This window comes from Pseudophryne corroboree, chromosome 1 (genome assembly GCF_028390025.1).
Source record: "Pseudophryne corroboree isolate aPseCor3 chromosome 1, aPseCor3.hap2, whole genome shotgun sequence".
Taxonomy (NCBI): Eukaryota; Metazoa; Chordata; class Amphibia; order Anura; family Myobatrachidae; genus Pseudophryne; species Pseudophryne corroboree.
In genome coordinates, this window is record NC_086444.1 from 1,238,169,278 (window position 1) to 1,238,194,467 (window position 25,190).

General features: G+C 41.3%; 1 protein-coding gene across 1 annotated transcript in view; it reads left to right on the forward strand.

The window, feature by feature from the left end:
* LOC135052827 (vomeronasal type-2 receptor 116-like) overlaps positions 1-25,190 on the forward strand; it is a 49,919-nt gene that overhangs the window by 11,977 nt on the left and 12,752 nt on the right. The window contains exons 3-4 of the mRNA XM_063957448.1: positions 9,637-9,861; positions 16,043-16,145. Of these exons, the coding sequence (XP_063813518.1) occupies positions 9,637-9,861; positions 16,043-16,145 (328 nt within the window). The remainder of the gene's footprint in view (positions 1-9,636; positions 9,862-16,042; positions 16,146-25,190) is intronic.

Sequence of the window (25,190 nt, forward strand, 5' to 3'; positions counted from 1 at the left end):
TTGTCAATGACTTCTGATGAATGTGCTGCAGGTGACGTATAAGGGAGGATTTTCCTAGGTGGTTAACGTCCTTACTCCTACTTATTACAGCTTGACAAAGGCAACACACGGCTTGACACCAGTTGTCCACATTTCTTTTAAAATAATTCCACACCAAAGAGGTGATTTTTATTGTATTTTGACCAATCATGTCAATGACCTTATTCATCCCACGGACAACAGGTGTCTCCCCGGGTGCCTGACTTAAACAAACCACCTCACCATCAGAATCCTCCTTGTCAATTTCCTCCTCAGCGCCAGCAACACCCATATAGAAACATAGAAACATAGAATTTGACGGCAGATAAGAACCACTTGGCCCATCTAGTCGGCCCTTTTTTATTTTACATCCTCATCCTGGTGTACTTCAACAGTGACATCTTCAATTTGACTATTAGGAACTGGACTGCGGGTGCTCCTTCCAGCACTTGCAGGGGGCGTGCAAATGGTGGAAGGCGCATGCTCTTCCCGTCCAGTGTTGGGAAGGTTAGGCATCACACCCCACAAAACATTTGGACTCTCCTTGGGGATTTGTGATTTAAAACGCAGTTCTTTGCTATGCTTTTGCCAGCTTAACTCTTTTAATTTTTCTAGCGGGAGGATGAGTGCTTCCATCCTCATGTGAAGCTGAACCACTAGCCATGAACATAGGCCAGGCCCTCAGCAATTCCTTGCCACTCCGAGTCGTACATGGCATATTGGCAAGTTTACGCTTCTCCTCAGACGTTTTTAATTTAGATATTTGGGTCATCATTTTACTGAACTTTTTCTTTTTGGATTTTACATGCTCTCTGCTATGACATTGGGCATCGGCCTTGGCAGACAATGTTGATGGCATTTCATCGTCTCTGCCATGACTAGTGGCAGCAGCTTCAGCACTTGGTGGAAATGGATCTTGATTTTTCACTATTTTACTCTTCACATTTTTTTTTCCATTTTTTAATGTTTGGAATTATATGCTAGTAATATATCTGGAATTAGACGGCAGTACTGTCTGGAATTAGATACCACTAGATAGATATCAGATGCCACTGTGACTGGAATGATGATGACCTATGCACAGTGATAGGACACTTCCACAGCACCCTACAGCAGCAATATGCAGCACAAGACACTGGACTATTAGTAATGTACTGTAGTATACTGCCACCACACAATGCAGCACAAGACAATGAGCAGTGATACTGAGCACTGATGAGGATACTAGAAATGACACTGAGCAGTAAGATGTAGCACTGGACTATTAGTAATGTACTGTAATATACTGAGCACCACACAATGCAGCACAAGACAATGAGCAGTGATACTGAGCACTGATGAGGATGATACTAGAACTGACACTGAGCAGCAAGATGCAGCCCTGGACTATTGTACTGTAGTATACTGAGCACCACAATGCAGCACAAGACAAAGAGTAGTGATACTGAGCACTGATGAGGATACTAGAACTGACACTGAGCAGCAAGATGTAGCACTGGACTATTAGTAATGTACTGTAATATACTGAGCACCACACAATGCAGCACAAGACAATGAGCAGTGATACTGAGCACTGATGAGGATGATACTAGAACTGACACTGAGCAGCAAGATGCAGCCCTGGACTATTGTACTGTAGTATACTGAGCACCACACAATGCAGCACAAGACAATGAGCAGTGATACTGAGCACTGATAAAGATGATACTGAAAACTGACACTGAGCAGTAAGATGCAGCCCTGGACTGTTAGTAATGTACTGAATTATACTGAGCACCACACAATGCAGCACAAGACAATAAGCAGTGATACTGAGCACTGATGAGAATACTAGAACTGACACTGAGCAGTAAGATGCAGCCCTGGACTGTTAGTAATGTACTGAATTATACTGAGCACCACACAATGCAGCACAAGACAATGAGCAGTGATACTGAGCACTGATGAGGATACTAGAACTGTCACTGAGCAGCAAGATGCAGCCCTGGACTATTAATAATGTACTGTAGTATACTGAGCACCACACAATGCAGCACAAGACAATGAGCAGTGATACTGAGCACTGATGAGGACACTAGAACTGACACTGAGCAGCAAGATGTAGCACTGGACTATTAGTAATGTACTGTAATATACTGAGCACCACACAATGCAGCACAAGACAATGAGCAGTGATACTGAGCACTAATGAGGATGATACTAGAAATGACACTGAGCAGCAAGATGCAGCCCTGGACTGTTAGTAATGTACTGAATTATACTGAGCACCACACAATGCAGCACAAGACAATGAGCAGTGATACTGAGCACTGATGAGGATACTAGAACTGTCACTGAGCAGCAAGATGCAGCCCTGGACTATTAATAATGTACTGTAGTATACTGAGCACCACACAATGCAGCACAAGACAATGAGCAGTGATACTGAGCACTGATGAGGATACTAGAACTGACACTGAGCAGCAAGATGTAGCACTGGACTATTAGTAATGTACTGTAGTATACTGAGCACCACACAATGCAGCACAAGACAATGAGCAGTGATACTGAGCACTGATGAGGATACTAGAACTGACACTGAGCAGCAAGATGTAGCACTGGACTATTAGTAATGTACTGTAGTATACTGAGCACCACACAATGCAGCACAAGACAATGAGCAGTGATACTGAGCACTGATGAGGATGATACTAGAACTGACACTGAGCAGCAAGATGCAGCCCTGGACTATTGTACTGTAGTATACTGAGCACCACAATGCAGCACAAGACAAAGAGTAGTGATACTGAGCACTGATGAGGATACTAGAACTGACACTGAGCAGCAAGATGTAGCACTGGACTATTAGTAATGTACTGTAATATACTGAGCACCACACAATGCAGCACAAGACAATGAGCAGTGATACTGAGCACTGATGAGGATGATACTAGAACTGACACTGAGCAGCAAGATGCAGCCCTGGACTATTGTACTGTAGTATACTGAGCACCACACAATGCAGCACAAGACAATGAGCAGTGATACTGAGCACTGATAAAGATGATACTGAAAACTGACACTGAGCAGTAAGATGCAGCCCTGGACTGTTCGTAATGTACTGAATTATACTGAGCACCACACAATGCAGCACAAGACAATAAGCAGTGATACTGAGCACTGATGAGAATACTAGAACTGACACTGAGCAGTAAGATGCAGCCCTGGACTATTGTACTGTAGTATACTGAGCACCACAATGCAGCACAAGACAATGAGCAGTGATACTGAGCACTGATGAGGATACTAGAACTGACACTGAGCAGCAAGATGTGGCACTGGACTATTAGTAATGTACTGTAATATACTGAGCACCACACAATGCAGCACAAGACAATGAGCAGTGATACTGAGCACTGATGAGGATGATACTAGAACTGACACTGAGCAGCAAGATGCAGCCCTGGACTATTGTACTTTAGTATACTGAGCACCACAATGCAGCACAAGACAATAAGCAGTGATACTGAGCACTGATAAAGATGATACTGAAAACTGACACTGAGCAGTAAGATGCAGCCCTGGACTGTTAGTAATGTACTGAATTATACTGAGCACCACACAATGCAGCACAAGACAATGAGCAGTGATACTGAGCACTGATGAGGATACTAGAACTGTCACTGAGCAGCAAGATGCAGCCCTGGACTATTAGTAATGTACTGTAATATACTGAGCACCACACAATGCAGCACAAGACAATGAGCAGTGATACTGAGCACTGATGAGGATACTAGAACTGACACTGAGCAGCAAGATGTAGCACTGGACTATTAGTAATGTACTGTAATATACTGAGCACCACACAATGCAGCACAAGACAATGAGCAGTGATACTGAGCACTAATGAGGATGATACTAGAAATGACACTGAGCAGCAAGATGCAGCCCTGGACTGTTAGTAATGTACTGAATTATACTGAGCACCACACAATGCAGCACAAGACAATGAGCAGTGATACTGAGCACTGATGAGGATACTAGAACTGTCACTGAGCAGCAAGATGCAGCCCTGGACTATTAATAATGTACTGTAGTATACTGAGCACCACACAATGCAGCACAAGACAATGAGCAGTGATACTGAGCACTGATGGGGATACTAGAACTGACACTGAGCAGCAAGATGCAGCCCTGGACTATTAATAATGTACTGTAGTATACTGAGCACCACACAATGCAGCACAAGACAATGAGCAGTGATACTGAGCACTGATGAGGATACTAGAACTGTCACTGAGCAGCAAGATGCAGCCCTGGACTATTAATAATGTACTGTAGTATACTGAGCACCACACAATGCAGCACAAGACAATGAGCAGTGATACTGAGCACTGATGAGGATACTAGAACTGACATTGAGCAGTAAGATGCAGCTCTGGACTATTGGTAATGTACTGTAGTATACTGAGCACCACACAATGTAGCACAAGACAATGAGCAGTGATACTGAGCACTGATGAGGATACTAGAACTGACACTGAGCAGTAAGATGTAGCCCTGGACTATTAGTAATGTACTGTAGTATACTGAGCACCACACAATGCAGCACAAGACAATAAGCAGTAATACTGAGCACTGATGAGGATACTAGAACTGACACTGAGCAGCAAGATGCAGCCCTGAACTATTAGTATTGTACTGAATTATACTGAGCACCACACAATGCAGCACAAGACAATAAGCAGTGATACTGAGCACTGATGAGGATACTAGAACTGTCACTGAGCAGCAAGATGCAGCCCTGAACTATTAGTATTGTACTGTAGTATACTGAGCACCACACAATGTAGCACAAGACAATGAGTAGTGATACTGAGCACTGATGAGAATACTAGAACTGACACTGAGCAGCAAGATGCAGCCCTGGACTATTAGTAATGTACTGTAGTATACTGAGCACCACACAGTACAGCACAAGACAATGAGCAGTGATACTGAGCACTGATGAGGATACTAGAACTGACACTGAGCAGTAAGATGCAGCACTGGACTATTAGTAATGTACTGTAGTATACTGAGCACCACACAATGCAGCACAAGACAATGAGCAGTGATACTGAGCACTGATGAGGACACTAGAACTGACACTGAGCAGCAAGATGTAGCACTGGACTATTAGTAATGTACTGTAGTATACTGAGCACCACACAATGCAGCACAAGACAATGAGCAGTGGTATTGAGCACTGATGAAGATACTAGAACTGACACAGAGCAGCAAGATGCAGCCCTGGACTATTAGTAATGTACTGTAATATACTGAGCACCACACAATGTAGCACAAGACAATGAGCAGTGATACTGAGCACTGATGAGGATACTAGAACTGACACTGAGCAGCAAGATGTAGCACTGGACTATTAGTAATGTACTGTAATATACTGAGCACCACACAATGCAGCACAAGACAATGAGCAGTGATACTGAGCACTAATGAGGATGATACTAGAACTGACACTGAGCAGTAAGATGCAGCCCTGGACTATTAGTAATGTACTGTAGTATACTGAGCACCACACAATGCAGCACAAGACAAAGAGTAGTGATACTGAGCACTGATGAAGATACTAGAACTGACACTGACCAGCAAGATGCAGCACTGGACTATTGTACTGTAGTATACTGAGCACCACAATGCAGCACAAGACAAAGAGCAGTGATACTGAGCACTGATGAAGATACTAGAACTGACACTGAGCAGTAAGATGCAGCCCTGGACTATTAGTAATGTACTGTAGTATACTGAGCACCACACAATGCAGCACAAGACAATGAGCAGTGATACTGAGCACTGATGAGGATACTAGAACTGACACTGAGCAGCAAGATGCAGCACTGGACTATTAGTAATGTACTGTAGTATACTGAGCACCACACAATGCAGCACAAGACAATGAGCAGTGATACTGAGCACTGATGAGGATACTAGAACTGACACTGAGCAGTAAGATGCAGCACTGGACTATTAGTAATGTACTGTAGTATACTGAGCACCACACAATGCAGCACAAGACAATGAGCAGTGATACTGAGCACTGATGAGGATACTAGAACTGACACTGAGCAGCAAGATGTAGCACTGGACTATTAGTAATGTACTGTAGTATACTGAGCACCACACAATGCAGCACAAGACAATGAGCAGTGATACTGAGCACTGATGAGGATACTAGAACTGACACTGAGCAGCAAGATGCAGCCCTGGACTATTAGTAATGTACTGTAATATACTGAGCACCACACAATGTAGCACAAGACAATGAGCAGTGATACTGAGCACTGATGAGGATACTAGAACTGACACTGAGCAGTAAGATGTAGCACTGGACTATTAGTAATGTACTGTAATATACTGAGCACCACACAATGCAGCACAAGACTATGAGCAGTGATACTGAGCACTAATGAGGATGATACTAGAACTGACACTGAGCAGTAAGATGCAGCCCTGGACTATTAGTAATGTACTGTAGTATACTGAGCACCACACAATGCAGCACAAGACAAAGAGTAGTGATACTGAGCACTGATGAAGATACTAGAACAGACACTGACCAGCAAGATGCAGCACTGGACTATTGTACTGTAGTATACTGAGCACCACAATGCAGCACAAGACAAAGAGCAGTGATACTGAGCACTGATGAAGATACTAGAACTGACACTGAGCAGTAAGATGCAGCCCTGGACTATTAGTAATGTACTGTAGTATACTGAGCACCACACAATGCAGCACAAGACAATGAGCAGTGATACTGAGCACTGATGAGGATACTAGAACTGACACTGAGCAGTAAGATGCAGCACTGGGCTATTAGTAATGTACTGTAGTATACTGAGCACCACACAATGCAGCACAAGACAATGAGCAGTGATACTGAGCACTGATGAGGATACTAGAACTGACACTGAGCTGCAAGATGTAGCACTGGACTATTAGTAATGTACTGTAATATACTGAGCACCACACAATGCAGCACAAGACAATGAGCAGTGATACTGAGCACTAATGAGGATGATACTAGAACTGACACTGAGCAGCAAGATGCAGCCCTGGACTATTAGTAATGTACTGTAGTATACTGAGCACCACACAATGCAGCACAAGACAATGAGCAGTGATACTGAGCACTGATGAGGATACTAGAACTGACACTGAGCAGCAAGATGTAGCACTGGACTATTAGTAATGTACTGTAGTATACTGAGCACCACACAATGCAGCACAAGACAATGAGCAGTGGTATTGAGCACTGATGAAGATACTAGAACTGACACAGAGCAGCAAGATGCAGCCCTGGACTATTAGTAATGTACTGTAGTATACTGAGCACCACACAATGCAGCACAAGACAAAGAGTAGTGATACTGAGCACTGATGAAGATACTAGAACTGACACTGACCAGCAAGATGCAGCACTGGACTATTGTACTGTAGTATACTGAGCACCACAATGCAGCACAAGACAAAGAGCAGTGATACTGAGCACTGATGAAGATACTAGAACTGACACTGAGCAGTAAGATGCAGCCCTGGACTATTAGTAATGTACTGTAGTATACTGAGCACCACACAATGCAGCACAAGACAATGAGCAGTGATACTGAGCACTGATGAGGATACTAGAACTGACACTGAGCAGTAAGATGCAGCACTGGACTATTAGTAATGTACTGTAGTATACTGAGCACCACACAATGCAGCACAAGACAATGAGCAGTGATACTGAGCACTGATGAGGATACTAGAACTGACACTGAGCTGCAAGATGTAGCACTGGACTATTAGTAATGTACTGTAATATACTGAGCACCACACAATGCAGCACAAGACAATGAGCAGTGATACTGAGCACTAATGAGGATGATACTAGAACTGACACTGAGCAGCAAGATGCAGCCCTGGACTATTAGTAATGTACTGTAGTATACTGAGCACCACACAATGCAGCACAAGACAATGAGCAGTGATACTGAGCACTGATGAGGATACTAGAACTGACACTGAGCAGCAAGATGTAGCACTGGACTATTAGTAATGTACTGTAGTATACTGAGCACCACACAATGCAGCACAAGACAATGAGCAGTGGTATTGAGCACTGATGAAGATACTAGAACTGACACAGAGCAGCAAGATGCAGCCCTGGACTATTAGTAATGTACTGTAATATACTGAGCACCACACAATGTAGCACAAGACAATGAGCAGTGATACTGAGCACTGATGAGGATACTAGAACTGACACTGAGCAGTAAGATGTAGCACTGGACTATTAGTAATGTACTGTAATATACTGAGCACCACACAATGCAGCACAAGACTATGAGCAGTGATACTGAGCACTAATGAGGATGATACTAGAACTGACACTGAGCAGTAAGATGCAGCCCTGGACTATTAGTAATGTACTGTAGTATACTGAGCACCACACAATGCAGCACAAGACAAAGAGTAGTGATACTGAGCACTGATGAAGATACTAGAACTGACACTGACCAGCAAGATGCAGCACTGGACTATTGTACTGTAGTATACTGAGCACCACAATGCAGCACAAGACAAAGAGCAGTGATACTGAGCACTGATGAAGATACTAGAACTGACACTGAGCAGTAAGATGCAGACCTGGACTATTAGTAATGTACTGTAGTATACTGAGCACCACACAATGCAGCACAAGACAATGAGCAGTGATACTGAGCACTGATGAGGATACTAGAACTGACACTGAGCAGTAAGATGCAGCACTGGACTATTAGTAATGTACTGTAGTATACTGAGCACCACACAATGCAGCACAAGACAATGAGCAGTGATACTGAGCACTGATGAGGATACTAGAACTGACACTGAGCTGCAAGATGTAGCACTGGACTATTAGTAATGTACTGTAATATACTGAGCACCACACAATGCAGCACAAGACAATGAGCAGTGATACTGAGCACTAATGAGGATGATACTAGAACTGACACTGAGCAGCAAGATGCAGCCCTGGACTATTAGTAATGTACTGTAGTATACTGAGCACCACACAATGCAGCACAAGACAATGAGCAGTGATACTGAGCACTGATGAGGATACTATAACTGACACTGAGCAGGAGAGACACACAACTAGTAGTATTACTGAGCAGCAATAAGTTAGCAGTAAGCACTGATACTGAGCACTGATATTGAGATTTCCACTGAGAGAACGTAGCCATGTCCTCTCCGCTCTCTCTACAATGCACAAGTGAATACGGCGGAGAACCACAACTCTTTATATGGAATCTGAATCTCGCGAGAATCCGACAACGGATGATAACGTTTTGCCTCATCGGGGTTTCCAAGTCAGGCAGAAAGAACCGAGGCTGCCTCGGACCCGTGTAAACCACGTGGAGTTCGGAGGGGTTAGGTTCTCAGAGAACCGAAACCGCTCATCTCTACTTCCTGTGTTTAGTAAATAGACCCAATCTCTCATTACCTATAAAATCTATGGCCACAGTTATGCTATAAGTGTATGTGTATGTCCAGAACATTTGCTGTGTTTGTGCTATTACTTATACAGACATTTTTATTTCCTAACGAAAGCGGAACTCTATGAGAAACCTTCATTACACAGATCCCACTGGAGAAGAGATGACCTTCAATGAAAGAGGAGATCTGCCCTCTAAGTGGTTAATGGAAAACTGGGTTATATATAAAACTAATACATCATATGAATTTGTTGTAAAGCCTGTGACCATCTTTGACGAATCACAAGATGACCAGGTTTATAATATCAAAGCAGGAGAAATCACATGGAAAAATGGCATGGTAAGAGAAGATGAAATACAGTATATCATATAAAGTAGGGATGCAGTTGGTGTATGATACATGCAGATGTGCCATACTATCCCTTTATACCAGTACATATGAATCACACAGATTATGTCACTTGCTGACTACAATCTTGTATTTCACCTGGTATTACTCAGCTAGAGAATCTGTGTGTTTCATGTGTGCCCCAATTACATGGTATGTATGGTAAGCCTAGATACATGGCATCTGTCCTCGAATGTGTTACACAAATAAAAACATCATTAACTTCTGTGTACTAAATTATTTTGACTGGACATGGAATAGCTTCCTAGCCGAGATTAGTGAGAGAAAATAGTAAATTTGCTAAAGGGATTTTTCAGAGAGCCTCTTGGTGCAGCATAGTGTGATAGGGCAAACAGTAGGTGCCACCTTCATGGCAAACTGATGAAGGCACACTGTGCAGATATAAAACACATCATCTTATTATTAGTCATCTCAAGCACTTTGAGTTTCATGAAGTACTGGAGGTAGGTTCCCAAAATTTGTTAGACAACAAAGGATATACAAGAACTTTGTGATGAAATCAATTTTATATTATTATTATTATTATTATTATTATTATTAGTAGTAGTAGTAGTTGTAGTAGTAGTAGTAGTAGTAGTAGTAGTAGTAGTAGTAGTAGTAGTAGTGTAGTAGGAGTAGGAGTTGTAGTAGTAAGTAATAGTAGTAGTATTATTAGTGGTAGTGGTAGAAGTAATATTAGTGGCTGTGGTAGTGTTGGTAGTAATAGTAGTTTAGGTAGTGGTGGTGGTAGTAGTAGGAGTTGTTGTAGTAGTAGCAGTAATAGTAGTAGTAGTAGTAGTATTAGTGGTAGTGGTAGAATTAGTATTAGTTGTTGTAGAATTGTTGGTAGTAATAGGTGGTAGTTGTAGTAGTAGTAGTAGTAGTAATAGTAGTAGTAGTTGTAGATGCAGTTGTAGTAGTAGTAGTAGTAGTAGTAGTAGTAGTAGTAGTAGTAGTAGCAGCAGCAGTAGTAGTAGTAGTAATAGTAGTAGTATTTGTAGATGCAGTAGTAGTAGTAGTAGTAGTAGTAGTAGTAGCAGTAGTAGTAGTAGTAATAGTAGTAGTAGTAGTAGTAGTAGTAGTAATAGTAGTAGTAGTTGTAGATGCAGTAGTAGTAGTAGTAGTAGTAGTAGTAGTAGTAGTAGTAGTAGTAGTAATAGTAGTAGTAGTAGTAGTAGTAGTAGTAATAGTAGTAGTAGTTGTAGATGCAGTAGTAGTAGTAGTAGTAGTAGTAGTAGTAGTAGTAGTAGTAGTAGTAGTAGTAGTAATAGTAGTAGTAATAGTAGTACTAGTTTTCCATCACCTCTCCCACTTGTGAATGTTACAGATTATTTGGTTTATTTTTAAAGTAGTCTAGTAAAATGTGTACTTTGAGCAGATGGTATTACATTGGGCATACTATACATACAGAAATAATCCCGTGCCTTAGCATTGACATACTGTACCCTCCATCTTATACCAAATCACACTGAATCATTCTAGCCTCTGCAACTTGAATTACATTGGGTTATAGGATGTGTAAAAGGAAATACATGAAGGTAGTGTTTTATCCTTCCTTACTGATTTTTTAATCTGCAAATAGACTATACAGGCGACATAGTATATGTCTAGAAATTATGTGAAGATATTACTATACCGGTAGGTCTTAATCAGATTACTTATGGATGCTATAACTGCATACAGTTATTTACATTATTAGTTTTATCTTGTCCTGGGATTGGTATTTGTAACAGCCACTAGTAGGTTGTAATTGTATGACTTCTGGCAACTCCTCAACTGCTCTCACATGTACATATTGGTTTATTGTTACTGTTATAAAGTCTCTCTTTTATAAAAATCGCCAAAATCAAGTAATACAACAAAATCATATGAACTTTCTGCGTGAGTATTTATGATCCTCTCTTCTGACATAAGTCAAGACTTGGTTAATTCTTTTAATTCTGAAAATTGTGCTGAATTTGATGGTAAAGGAGAAGTTGAGAAAACTTTGTGTCAACTATACCATGGTTTTTTTGCCCAAGTTTCTGTCTGCCTATGGTCACTGCCATCAAGATAGTAGACTAAATTAGGATTTTGGTATTTTGAACATTGATAAAATGACAACAATGAACATGTCAACATGTGCAGACTGTCAATATGTCCACAGCTTTGAGATCCGAAATATTAACATACAATCTTGATATTCTGCATGGAGAGATGAGTATCTTTTTTTCAGAGCTGAAAAACCTTCAACCATAGTTTTTTTTATAATTAGATCCCATAGATATTAGATTCATGCATAACTGTAGTGTTCCAAAATCAGGTGCAAGGTACAGTATGGAATTCCCCCACAGTGAATTATCTCTTTAAAAATATAAATTTATATAATAGCAAAGTAAAATTGTAAAAAGTAAGATAACAAAAGGGAAAATATTTTTTTCCAATTTGGAATTAATATATAATTAAACAGAATGCCAAAGAGATTTCAATAAAATAAATATTTTTGAAGAATCTTTACTCTTTTCATTGGGGGAATTCATCAGAGTAAACTTATCGAAATCTCCATTATTCTCTATCGTTAATCAAACTGTGTTCAATATTGAATAACTTGGACATTCTGGGATCGCAGATGTTGCTCTGTTAGTCTGTGAAACCTGTCGTGATTAGATAAATCTTTGAATATCAAGGACATTACAATTAAATGCATGTGTCTAGAGAAGTTTACATAACCAAAAACTCATCTCCCCTCCTCATTCTAGGCTCTTGATTTTTCCACTTACTTCACATCCAAAATGTACTCTATACAGATGAGTCCTCCATTATCTTGATTGTTTCAGCACATAGACGGAGGTTTAGTCACGCCGAGGCGATACCTTATGTTGCTGAGTTTAATCACGGACAGGCGCGTTGAGGCATGACTAGATACTCAGCATGCAATACACATCTCCACCACTGGGTGGCTAATGCTCCACTAATCCAGTACTTTAGTTTGAATAGCGGCGGATTGATCTACAGTACAAGCTCTGGAAAATGGTCAGTGATGACTGTAATTTTAATATAGTCCTGTACTGCATAGTGTACTCATAGATGGTAACCAATGGTCAGACGGAGAGAGTAAAAAAAATGTAAAAAAAATATTCAGATGCAAACGAACATGTTAAAACACTTGTGTATGCAGATGCAATTAATGTGTGAACACCTGTGTATGCAGACGCAACTAATGTGTAAAAGGAATAATGTAGTTCTAATTTCTAACTAAAGTGTGAATTTTTTTTACCCTGACAATCACTTTCATATTCTTTTTTTCCTGTGTAATCCATTGTAAAACATTCAATGGAAGTGTGCACACAGGTTTCACATAAATCAGGGTTTTTAGTGAACAACTAATTAGCATGAACAGCTAATTAGTACCCTAATAGAATATACTGTACAGAGATAGTAAGGATGATGATTTGGCACCCAGGAACTTAGGGAGGAGCTTTTATCTCTCTCCATTGCAATCGTTCTATGTATAGTGGAGAGATATTAAAGCTCCTCCCTAAGTTCCTGGGTGCCAAATCACCGTCCTTAGTATCTCTGTACAGTATGTTCTATTATGGTACTAATTAGCTGTTCACTAAAAACCCTGATTTATGTGAAACCTGTGTGCACCTTTCCATTGAATGTTTTACAATATATTACACAGAAAAACAAAATTTATAAAGTGAATGTAAGGGGAAAAAAATATATAGATTGGCACTTTGGGAATCAAAGCCGGGATCCTCAGCATGGGAGGTGGGAGCCTTCACTGATAGCCTACGTCGCTGCATGGAAGATACACAAGTTCATGTGTAAAAGTAATGCAAGCAGTGATTCCTTCCTATCGGTCTTCATTTATGCCATTAGGGGACTCGGCTGCTCATTTAGTGCACTGTACATACTGTAAAGTCAATGAGCTACATTATTCCTTTCACACATTAGTTGCGTCTGCATACACAAGTGTTTTAAAATGTTAATTTTCATCTGTATAAACTATTCACACAGTGATTTGGCATCCAGGAACTTAGGGAGTTTCTTTTATCTCTCCCCATTATACTTAATACTATGGGATTTGGACGCTCACATATTCCTAACATCAATAGACCACACTGTATCTGTAACACGTTTGTTTGCATCTGTATATGTTGTACTATTTGCATCTGTACTGTATATACTGTTATATACTTTATGACATACTGTAGCATAATGTAGCGTAATGAGACGCACCAGTAAAGTAGTTCTTACCCTGTAGTTCAGTATTGTATTTTAATGGAGACCACACGCATGCGCATTGGTGATTTTAAAAAGCGACATCTGGTGGATGATCTTAGGTATTACACTCAAAGGTAACACTAAACGCTCTGTGCGCATCCCTTCAACTAGGCGCGCCTCCTTGCGCCCAGGCACGCTGCGTATGCCCGATCGCGACTAATGCCTAAGTCAGCCAAGATAATGGAGGACCTATCTGTACATTAGGACTTCACATCCTACCAGTCCATCAGCAACCTCCTGTCCCTTAACACCCCTCCCCATCCCTCTTATCAGCTCTAACATCTTTCTTCCTTATAACTAATGATAAATTCATAACCATCATCCATTCCTGCTCACCACCACCTCTCCATTTGACTCACTTCCTCAATATCTCCCTCTCATGAGGCACTGTACCCTATGCCTTCAAGAATACACTCATTTCCCCTATTCTTAAAACCTACCATTGATCAAAACACCCTCTCCATGTACTGACACATTTCTCTCCTCATGTTTCACTACAAACTACTTGAGCATATTCTGTACAACTGCATTACTGCCTTTCTATCCTCCCACTCCCTGCTTGACCCATTCCAGTCTGGATTTTGTCCTGTCTACTCCATTGAAACTGTCATCACAAAGTCTGCAATGACCTTCATGCTGCAACATTTAAGGGACACTGATCTCTGATAATTAATTTTAAACTCTGCTTTTGACAGTGTGGACTACCCTCTTCTGCATATCCTTCACTCTCTTGGTCTGATCTCTGACTGTTCCTTCTCTTTCTCCTCTCATGATGCCACTTTACCTCCACTTTCACTAACTGTTGTTGTCTTTCAAGGTTCTGTTCTTGGTTATTTCCTTTTCTCTATCTATATGTCCTCTTTATGTAAACTCATCAGCTTTTTTGACTACCAATTCCTCTCTATGCTGATGATACTCAAATTTACCTTTTGTCCCCTGACCTCTCCTTCACTCTCCTCCATCATACTGTATCTCCAACTCTCTTTATGCTACCTTTTCGTAGATGTCCCAGCACTTTCTTAAACATAACATGACTAAGACTGACCTGATCATCTTTCCACCCTTCCACACAACCTCACCCACCACAATTTCTTTATCTATTAATGGCACCATTGTATCCTCTAGCCTCCAAGTGTGCTGTATTGCAGTAATCTTTAACTCCTTTCTCTACTTCAAACCACAAATGTATCACCTCTCACAAACCTGCCATTTTCATCTGTAAATATTTCCAGGATCAGACCCTTTCTCAACCAGGATGCTACCAAGTCCTTAATTCACTCACTGATCATCTCCAGACTGGAGTACTGTAATCTCCTTCTATCTGGAATCCCTGAAAAATGCCTTTCTCTACTCCAATCTATCCTCAATGCTGTTTCCCAGTTTATCAACCTCATCAAACAAAACTGTCCACCTCATCTCTTCTACAAGCCCATAACTAACATTCCTTCCCTTTCAGAATACAAGTAAAGTTTCTCACGCTACATTACAAAGCTCTTACCCACTCTTCTCCCATTTACATCTCTGAACTTATCTCCCTTTACACTCCCACCTGCACTCTTCACTCCGCTAAGGCACTGCCTACTGATTACTTCCTCCCACTCCAAGCTCCAATATTTTTCTTGTGCCACTCTCTTTCTATGGAATTCTTTGTATCTCCCCCTCAGAATCTCCACCTCTCTACAAAACTTTAAATTGGCTCTCGATACCCAACAACTGCAGCCAAATCTCATCATAACATTCTGTTCCATGCTCACTCATCTGCATCACATCTGTCGGTCTCTCCCCTTTAGAATGTAAGTTTTCATGAGCCGGGTCCTCTTTCCTCATGTGCTTTTCATTCTCTTACTTTAACCATCTTCAACAGCATCAAATCACACAGTTTTCTGACACCCTGACACTTAGTTCAGTGTCGGGAGCTGATGCAGATATGTTATTTACCCTGTACTTGTCCTACATTGTCTTTGACAGTAAGTCACTGTTTGCCTGTTTTGCGTATTTTTTTATGTACTCTGTAATTGGGTGTTGTTAATTCCTTGTGATGTCATATAAAGGATAATAATAAATAATAGAAGTAGTTGAAATATGAACCTCTTGATTTGAGTAGTAGGACACTGATAATGATCAACAGAAAGAGGAATAATATGGATAAATTAACACAGTGTAGAATCTTCATACAAGAATGTCTCACGGCGCTAGTACTAAATTTTAAATGTTATATTTATTCTAAAACAAACCTTAATAGTTAATAGGAATACAGATATTAATCAGCTGCTGAATGTTAATTGTGCTAGTGTAAGCATAAAATCAGCGGTTCCCCTTTAAGAAAGGGGTAATTACCAACTAGACAATATAAGAAAAGAACACTCTGCGCTATTTAAGAACCTTTCAGACTCCAAATAAAGTGAATTCACATATATACATAAAAACACCTTTTTATTCTGGATTAATCACATAAATCTCTAAAATTCTTAATCTAATAAAAAAAGCTATCATATGCATATATAAATTTAACAACTCTTATTAATTCTTATTTTCAAAAGCCGGATTTCTATATGCACCTAAAATAAAATATGGATCAGCTCTCATGCGTATATAATAACCACAATATGTGCAATAGGGGATATACTTATTAGTTGATGTGCAAATCAGTATTCTCAGATTGTCCACTAACTGCTTGTAGAGAGACGGAATAATCAGATGTAGTAATCACCGCTTGTTGTTACAAAGTCTCAGAACGGCTCCTTGTGTTATTACACTGAACACTCGTTGTTACAAAGTCTCAGAACGGCTACTTGTGTTATTACACTGAACACTCGTTGTTACAAAGTCTCAGAACGGCTCCTTGTGTTATTACACTGAACACTCGTTGTTACAAAGTCTCAGAACGGCTCCTTGTGTTATTACACTGAACACTCGTTGTTACAAAGTCTCAGAACGGCTCCTTGTGTTATTACACTGAACACTCGTTGTTACAAAGTCTCAGAACGGCTCCTTGTGTTATTACACTGAACACTCGTTGTTACAAAGTCTCAGAACGGCTCCTTGTGTTATTACACTAAACACTCGTTGTTACAAAGTCTCAGAACGGCTCCTTGTGTTATTACACTGAACACTCGTTGTAACAAAGTCTCAGAATGGCTCCTTGTGTTATTACACTGAACACTCGTTGTTACAAAGTCTCAGAACGGCTCCTTGTGTTATTACACTGAACACTCGTTGTTACAAAGTCTCAGAACGGCTCCTTGTGTTATTACACTGAATACACGTTGTTACAAAGTCTCAGAACGGCTCCTTGTGTTATTACACTGAACACTCATTGTTACAAAGTCTCAGAACGGCTCCTTGTGTTATTACACTGAACACTCGTTGTTACAAAGTCTCAGAACGGCTCCTTGTGTTATTACACTGAACACTCGTTGTTACAAAGTCTCAGAATGGCTCCTTGTGTTATTACACTGAACACTCGTTGTTACAAAGTCTCAGAACAGCTCCTTGTGTTATTACACTGAACACTCGTTGTTACAAAGTCTCAGAACGGCTCCTTGTGTTATTACACTGAACACTCGTTGTTACAAAGTCTCAGAACGGCTCCTTGTGTTTGTCAGGAATCGACTTACCGCTGTTATGTCTGTCCGCCGGAGCGGACTCCGTCCGGGGTCACTGCATGTTGCTGTCACCTGTCACCCTGCTCGTGGATACCATCTCAGGCCTGGGAGCGCCCCTGGAGTCAACGGGCGTGTGGGCGTGCCGCGTCCCAGCCGGGCCGCGTCATGGGCGCCGCCATGACAGTTTTCCCCAGTGTAAGTGCGGCAGCCAATCCGGAGCTTGGCCGCACCTCCTCGTCTCACTCCAGCCAATACCTGCCGGTCAGGGGGTATATCAGGAGCTGCAGGGTGAGTCAGAGGTTGTCCTGAACTTTGTGTCACTCCTGCGACCCATGTGTCTGGACCTGTTCTCCTGTTCCTCCGTGTTCCTGGATATTCTCCTGATCCTCCGTGTTCCTGGATATTCTTCTGTACCTGTTACTTCCGTGGAACTACAAGTACCAGCACCAGCAATACCTTTCTGGCTTCACACCTTCTACACCTGCAGTGTGCTCCAGCCTACAGCAGTAGAGACTCCCTCTCCAGGTGCATTCCGTCATCTCACCTGTGATTCAGCCTGCATGCTGATTGTGCACTTCCAACAGCACAGTGAACATTACCATCCAGTCTCCTGCATTGCTACCAGGTTTGCTACCATTATTCCACCTCTGCTGGCTCCACGTTTTAATTACTCTGGTTCCATTTCAGCATTACAAACTCTGCCATAGACTTTCAGTTTCAAACCATATTATATCATTGCCATTACCATTGCCGTTACCATTGTCATTTCCATTGCATTCGTTTGTTTTACTTTCTGCTGCATTATTATCTGGACTTTCTGTTATTAATAAATCTACATTGTGCACATGCGCAGAAACCCAATACTGCCTCCTCACTTCATTCCACCTACCTCCACTGACCCACTAGCGCCCCCTCCGGGGACACAAACTAAACCGACTCTGACAGTGTTATTACACTGAACACTCGTTGTTACAAAGTCTCAGAATGGCTCCTTGTGTTATTACACTGAACACTCGTTGTTACAAAGTCTCAGAACGGCTCCTTGTGTTATTACACTGAACACTCGTTGTTACAAAGTCTCAGAACGGCTCCTTGTGTTATTACACTGAACACTCGTTGTTACAAAGTCTCAGAACGGCTCCTTGTGTTATTACACTGAACACTCGTTGTTACAAAGTCTCAGAACGGCTCCTTGTGTTATTGCACTGAACACTCGTTGTTACAAAGTCTCAGAACGGCTCCTTGTGTTATTACACTGAACACTCGTTGTTACAAAGTCTCAGAACGGCTCCTTGTGTTTTTACACTGAACACTCGTTGTTACAAAGTCTCAGAACGGCTCCTTGTGTTATTACACTGAACACTCGTTGTTACAAAGTCTCAGAACGGCTCCTTGTGTTATTACACTGAACACTCGTTGTTACAAAGTCTCAGAACGGCTCCTTGTGTTATTACACTGAACACTCGTTGTTACAAAGTCTCAGAACGGCTCCTTGTGTTATTACACTGAACACTCGTTGTTACAAAGTCTCAGAACGGCTCCTTGTGTTATTACACTGAACACTCGTTGTTACAAAGTCTCAGAACGGCTCCTTGTGTTTTTACACTGAACACTCGTTGTTACAAAGTCTCAGAACGGCTCCTTGTGTTATTACACTGAACACTCGTTGTTACAAAGTCTCAGAACAGCTCCTTGTGTTATTACACTGAACACTCGTTGTTGCAAAGTCTCAGAACGGCTCCTTGTGTTATTACACTGAAAACTCATTGTTACAAAGTCTCAAGCAATTCATTTTGCATAGACTCTATGAGGAAGCTCCAGTGACGAGCGAAACTAGTCAGAGGAAAGAAGGGACATCTGATGACAATATCATTCATTGCGGTTATCACCTAAGAATCACTGCACCACGCCGGAAGCCAGCGGCTTCACTTTGGACTGCAGCGGCATTTCATACGTTGGGGGCCGGAGACGTCCGGAGCTCCCTAGCCGCACCTGACCGGCAGTGCAGTGTATCTCCAGCTGAATCTGTCTACGTGTAAGACGGAGGGTGAGAGTTTTTACCATTTAGCCAGCATGATTAGGCAATCAGGAACTGTTACTATTATCTATGCAAAAGGGCCGCAGAGATCAGGTCTGAATTAGACCCTATGTGTACTCAATAAGAAAGCTAGATAAGCTTCCATGCTACAAAACAAATACAAACTATATCCATATGTGCATGCATGTGCATAACAAGAAAGCCAGATTAGCTTGTATGCTATTTAAGGACGTACTGGGGCTACAAATCAGCCCTGACATTTGTGAGTGTGTGCACATGTCACAGGGAGAGCGCACAGACACACGAATCAGGGGGCATGTACTCATTGCACACCCACATTTCCCTTGAAACAGACACTTCAGGTGGGCAGAGACAAGGGCGTGCGACAAAGCTCACAGGGGTGTACCATGAGTCAGGGGGCGTGTACTCACAGTACACCTCAATTTTCTTGAGACACACACTTCGGGCAAGGGTGGCCAAACAAGAGAGCCGGAGGGAAGATGGGTAGTCCGGCCCTGATACTATTAACCCTTTATATGCTTACATGAAATATCCTAGTGAATTTTAATACTCATATCTTAATGTTGAATACAGCAGCTAATGAAATTAATTCACTTTGAATTTTTGCTGTTTTTAATTGTTTTTGTAAAGATTTTATTATTATGTGAATTGATGTACCAGCCAGTGGGGGCAGATGTATTAACCTGGAGAATGCATAAGGAAGTGATAAACCAGTGATATGTGCAAGGTGATAAAGGCACCAGCCAATCAGCTCCATTATGTAAATTAACAGTTTGAATCTGATTGGCTGGTGCCTTTATCACCTTGCACGTATCACTGGTTTATCACTTCCTTATGCCTTCTCCAGGTTAATACATCTGCCCCAGTGTGAGCTAGTGAACAATTTTGTGATTTTTTTCTATTTTTGTAGCAATAAACTAACTGTTTTCTAGCATTTATTTTCACTTTGATTCTTTAACTCTTCTTTCTTTTCAACACAACATCACAAAATAGTATGCCCCTCTCCCACTTCTTCCAATCCAGTCTACTGATGATCTCCCTCCCTTTCTGTTTCTTGACTCATTTCCCTCTACTCTTTATATCATGGGTCTTCAACCTGTGGCCCTCCAGCTGCTGTGAAACTACACATCCCAGCATGACCTGCCACAGTTTTGCTATTAAGGTATGCTAAAACTGAGGTAGGGCATGCTGGGATGTGTAGTTCCACAGCAGCTGGAGGGCCGCAGGTTGAAGACCCATGCTTTATATCAACCTCTTTGATAAAAACATTGACCACCCTGCAAACCCGAAATATCACCACAATTTTTTTTCTCTCTCCCTCTTTCTTGTGCACTTTGTAATAACAAAGTGATGTGCACCAAACATACTGTACTTTCTGTTCATGATTACTTAATCTCTAATTCTCTTAACTTATTTGCTGTCCTCACATGACACAACCGGCATACTGCTGTCTTCTTTGTAATTTTGATCATTTTCTATAATCCCTGACCTGACAAGCAACAAAAAGATTATTCTTTATCCTCATCTACACCTTCCAGGTTATTTGCCCTGAATCTTCCCTCTTATTCTCCTTTGATGTCCTCCCTATCTGTCTCTATCACCTATTCAACATTTGCATAACTAAAACAGTCTATGAATTCCTTGATAATTTTGCCACTTGGATACCTTTCTTTTTCTCTTACAACCTTCCCTTTCTCATGTTTTGTACTTTAACATCCCAACTGACAATGTTTCTGAAGCTACTGCCTCCAGTCTTTTTATTCTTCTGCAATGGTCTAACTCTACACAATGTAAATGGATCTCATCTCTTATCCATGTTTATGTACATTCCCTCTATGCTGTCTCTGGCTATTAAAAAAATCTCTGTCCAGCCTCATTCTCAGCCTCATTCTTCTCTCCTGTACCATATTTTCATGGTCTCCCTTCCATCCTTCTCTAAAAAAGCCCTGATTAGGAGTAGCTTCCGCACTGTTGAACTTATTACATTCTACAATTTTCTTAACTCTCTTATTTGTACATGGATATCCTTTCTGCCCCAAAGAGGCCTTTTTACTCTTTAATTACACATTTACCTTGATCTAGATATTACTGTCCTGGTTGCTGCTATTAAGCATTGGTGGTTACCACATCAACCATGACACACTTTACATTCCTCCGACCTATGCAATGTTCCCTTTCCACTGAATTACAGTCAATGATGTCACACTGTTTTCTGCAACTTCAAATTCATGCTCTCATCGAACAGTTCTGCCATGTCAATCTTAACTTCCTTGTCAGGCTTTCTGTCTCCCCCTCCCCTCACAATCTGTTTTTGACTTTCTACACACTCCACCTCCAAAATCCAGGTGCTAATTCAGAGGTGAACGCTACTGTTGCAACCATTTCATCTTTGTGTGCAGCTGCTGTGTGACCATATGGTTACTCCTCAGGAGGCATCTTGTGTAAAAAACCCAAGAGACCCAGGTTCTGGGATACAATGTATTAAATATGGAGATTTACACAGGACATTTAAAAAAGGATAAGCATTTATTTATCGAAGTTACATCAATAAAAACATGCAAGTAACAAGTTATACTCAGGTACAATAATAGCAGGAACAAACTACAATACTTTGCTCTTATCTCAGACAGGTTAGGATATATCCCAGATGATGGTCACTGATTAAGTAGGTTAAAAAATGAAGTTCAGTTGATTCTCCAGGGTCCCGCCTATTAACTTTGTCTCAATTTAAAAGCTGGATGGGATATGTGGAAGGCTATATCCGCTGCAGACAAAACTAGCTTGATCAGAACTGATCTGCTATGGGTAAGCCTCTAGGCTTTATAGCCCTCCTGTAAGATTACTTTCAGTGTCTTAACAGATAATACTTTCATGGCCTGTGTTGCTGGGTGCAGTAATGATTTACATTAGAGAATCTATCTAATGACTTGACAAGTTGCCTCTTTCACCCACTAATGAATACAACAAGACCCCAAATATCTTACTACACAATTCCATCTGAGATACTACTAATAGCAACATCTATTTATTATAATCAGCCAGCATAAAAGCTGTGTACACTCCCTGCTCACTATCAGTGATGTGCGGTGAGGTCAATGACTGGGGAGGCACTGGCTTATAACAGACCTGGATTTACAGCAGCATACAGTGTATGAACCCAGTGGTTCTGGTGGCATTATATAAAAGGTGCAACAGTATCTATTGTATCCAAAAGTCGTGCCAGTCTCACTGTAAAGATGTTATGCAAGCAGTAAAGTATTAAGGCACACACAGGGCTGGCCCGAAGCATATTTTTTGGTATGCGTTGATATACTTTGGTGCTCATGGGAAAAGAGCAGTTGTAGTGGCCCTTACACATTATGCTCATTACGGCCAGGATTGTATAAAATGACAACTTTGTTCTAGGAGAGTAAATAGTCACTTTCTCCACTGTTGGGTATCACTGTGCACAGGAGTTGGGACAGGTGCTTACTGTCACACAACATACATGATCTATATACTAGAGATGAGCGGGTTCGGTTTCTTTGAATCCGAACCCGCACGAACTTCACTTTTTTTTTCACGGGTCCGAGCGACTCGGATCTTCCCGCCTTGCTCGGTTAACCCGAGCGCGCCCGAACGTCATCATGACGCTGTCGGATTCTCGCGAGACTCGGATTCTATATAAGGAGCCGCGCGTCGCCGCCATTTTCACACGTGCATTGAGATTGATAGGGAGAGGACGTGGCTGGCGTCCTCTCCATTAGAATAGATTAGAAGAGAGAGAGATTGTGCAGACAGAGTTTACCACAGTGACCAGTGCAGTTGTTGTTAAGTTAACTTTTATTTAATATATCCGTTCTCTGCTATATCCGTTCTCTGCCTGAAAAAAACGATACACAGCAGTCACACAGTGTGACTCAGTCTGTGTGCACTCAGCTCAGCCCAGTGTGCTGCACATCAATGTATAAAAGCTTATAATAATTGTGGGGGAGACTGGGGAGCACTGCAGGTTGTTATAGCAGGAGCCAGGAGTACATAATATTATATTAATTTAAAATTAAACAGTGCACACTTTTGCTGCAGGAGTGCCACTGCCAGTGTGACTAGTGGTGACCAGTGCCTGACCACCAGTATAGTAGTATATTGTTGTATACTATCTCTTTATCAACCAGTCTATATTAGCAGCAGACACAGTACAGTGCGGTAGTTCACGGCTGTGGCTACCTCTGTGTCGGCAGTCGGCACTCGGCAGGCAGTCCGTCCATCCATAATTGTATAATTATATACCACCTAACCGTGGTATTTTTTTTTCTTTCTTTATACCGTCGTCATAGTCATACTAGTTGTTACGAGTATACTACTATCTCTTTATCAACCAGTGTACAGTGCGGTAGTTCACGGCTGTGGCTACCTCTGTGTCGGCAGTCGGCAGGCAGTCCGTCCATCCATAATTGTATTATTATAATATATACCACCTAACCGTGGTTTTTTTTTCATTCTTTATACCGTCATAGTGTCATACTAGTTATTACGAGTATACTACTATCTCTTTATCAACCAGTGTACAGTGCGGTAGTTCACGGCTGTGGCTACCTCTGTGTCGGCAGTCGGCAGGCAGTCCGTCCATCCATAATTGTATTATAATATATACCACCTAACCGTGGTTTTTTTTTCATTCTTTATACCGTCATAGTCAGTCATACTAGTTGTTACGAGTATACTACTATCTCTTTATCAACCAGTGTACAGTGCGGTAGTTCACGGCTGTGGCTACCTCTGTGTCGGCACTCGGCAGGCAGTCCGTCCATCCATAATTGTATTATAATATATACCACCTAACCGTGGTTTTTTTTTCATTCTTTATACCGTCATAGTGTCATACTAGTTGTTACGAGTATACTACTATCTCTTTATCAACCAGTGTACAGTGCGGTAGTTCACGGCTGTGGCTACCTCTGTGTCGGCAGTCGGCAGGCAGTCCGTCCATCCATAATTGTATTATAATATATACCACCTAACCGTGGTTTTTTTTTCATTCTTTATACCGTCATAGTGTCATACTAGTTGTTACGAGTATACTACTATCTCTTTATCAACCAGTGTACAGTGCGGTAGTTCACGGCTGTGGCTACCTCTGTGTCGGAACTCGGCAGGCAGTCCGTCCATCCATAATTGTATTACAATATATACCACCTAACCGTGGTTTTTTTTTCATTCTTTATACCGTCATAGTCAGTCATACTAGTTGTTACGAGTATACTACTATCTCTTTATCAACCAGTGTACAGTGCGGTAGTTCACGGCTGTGGCTACCTCTGTGTCGGAACTCGGCAGGCAGTCCGTCCATCCATAATTGTATTATTATA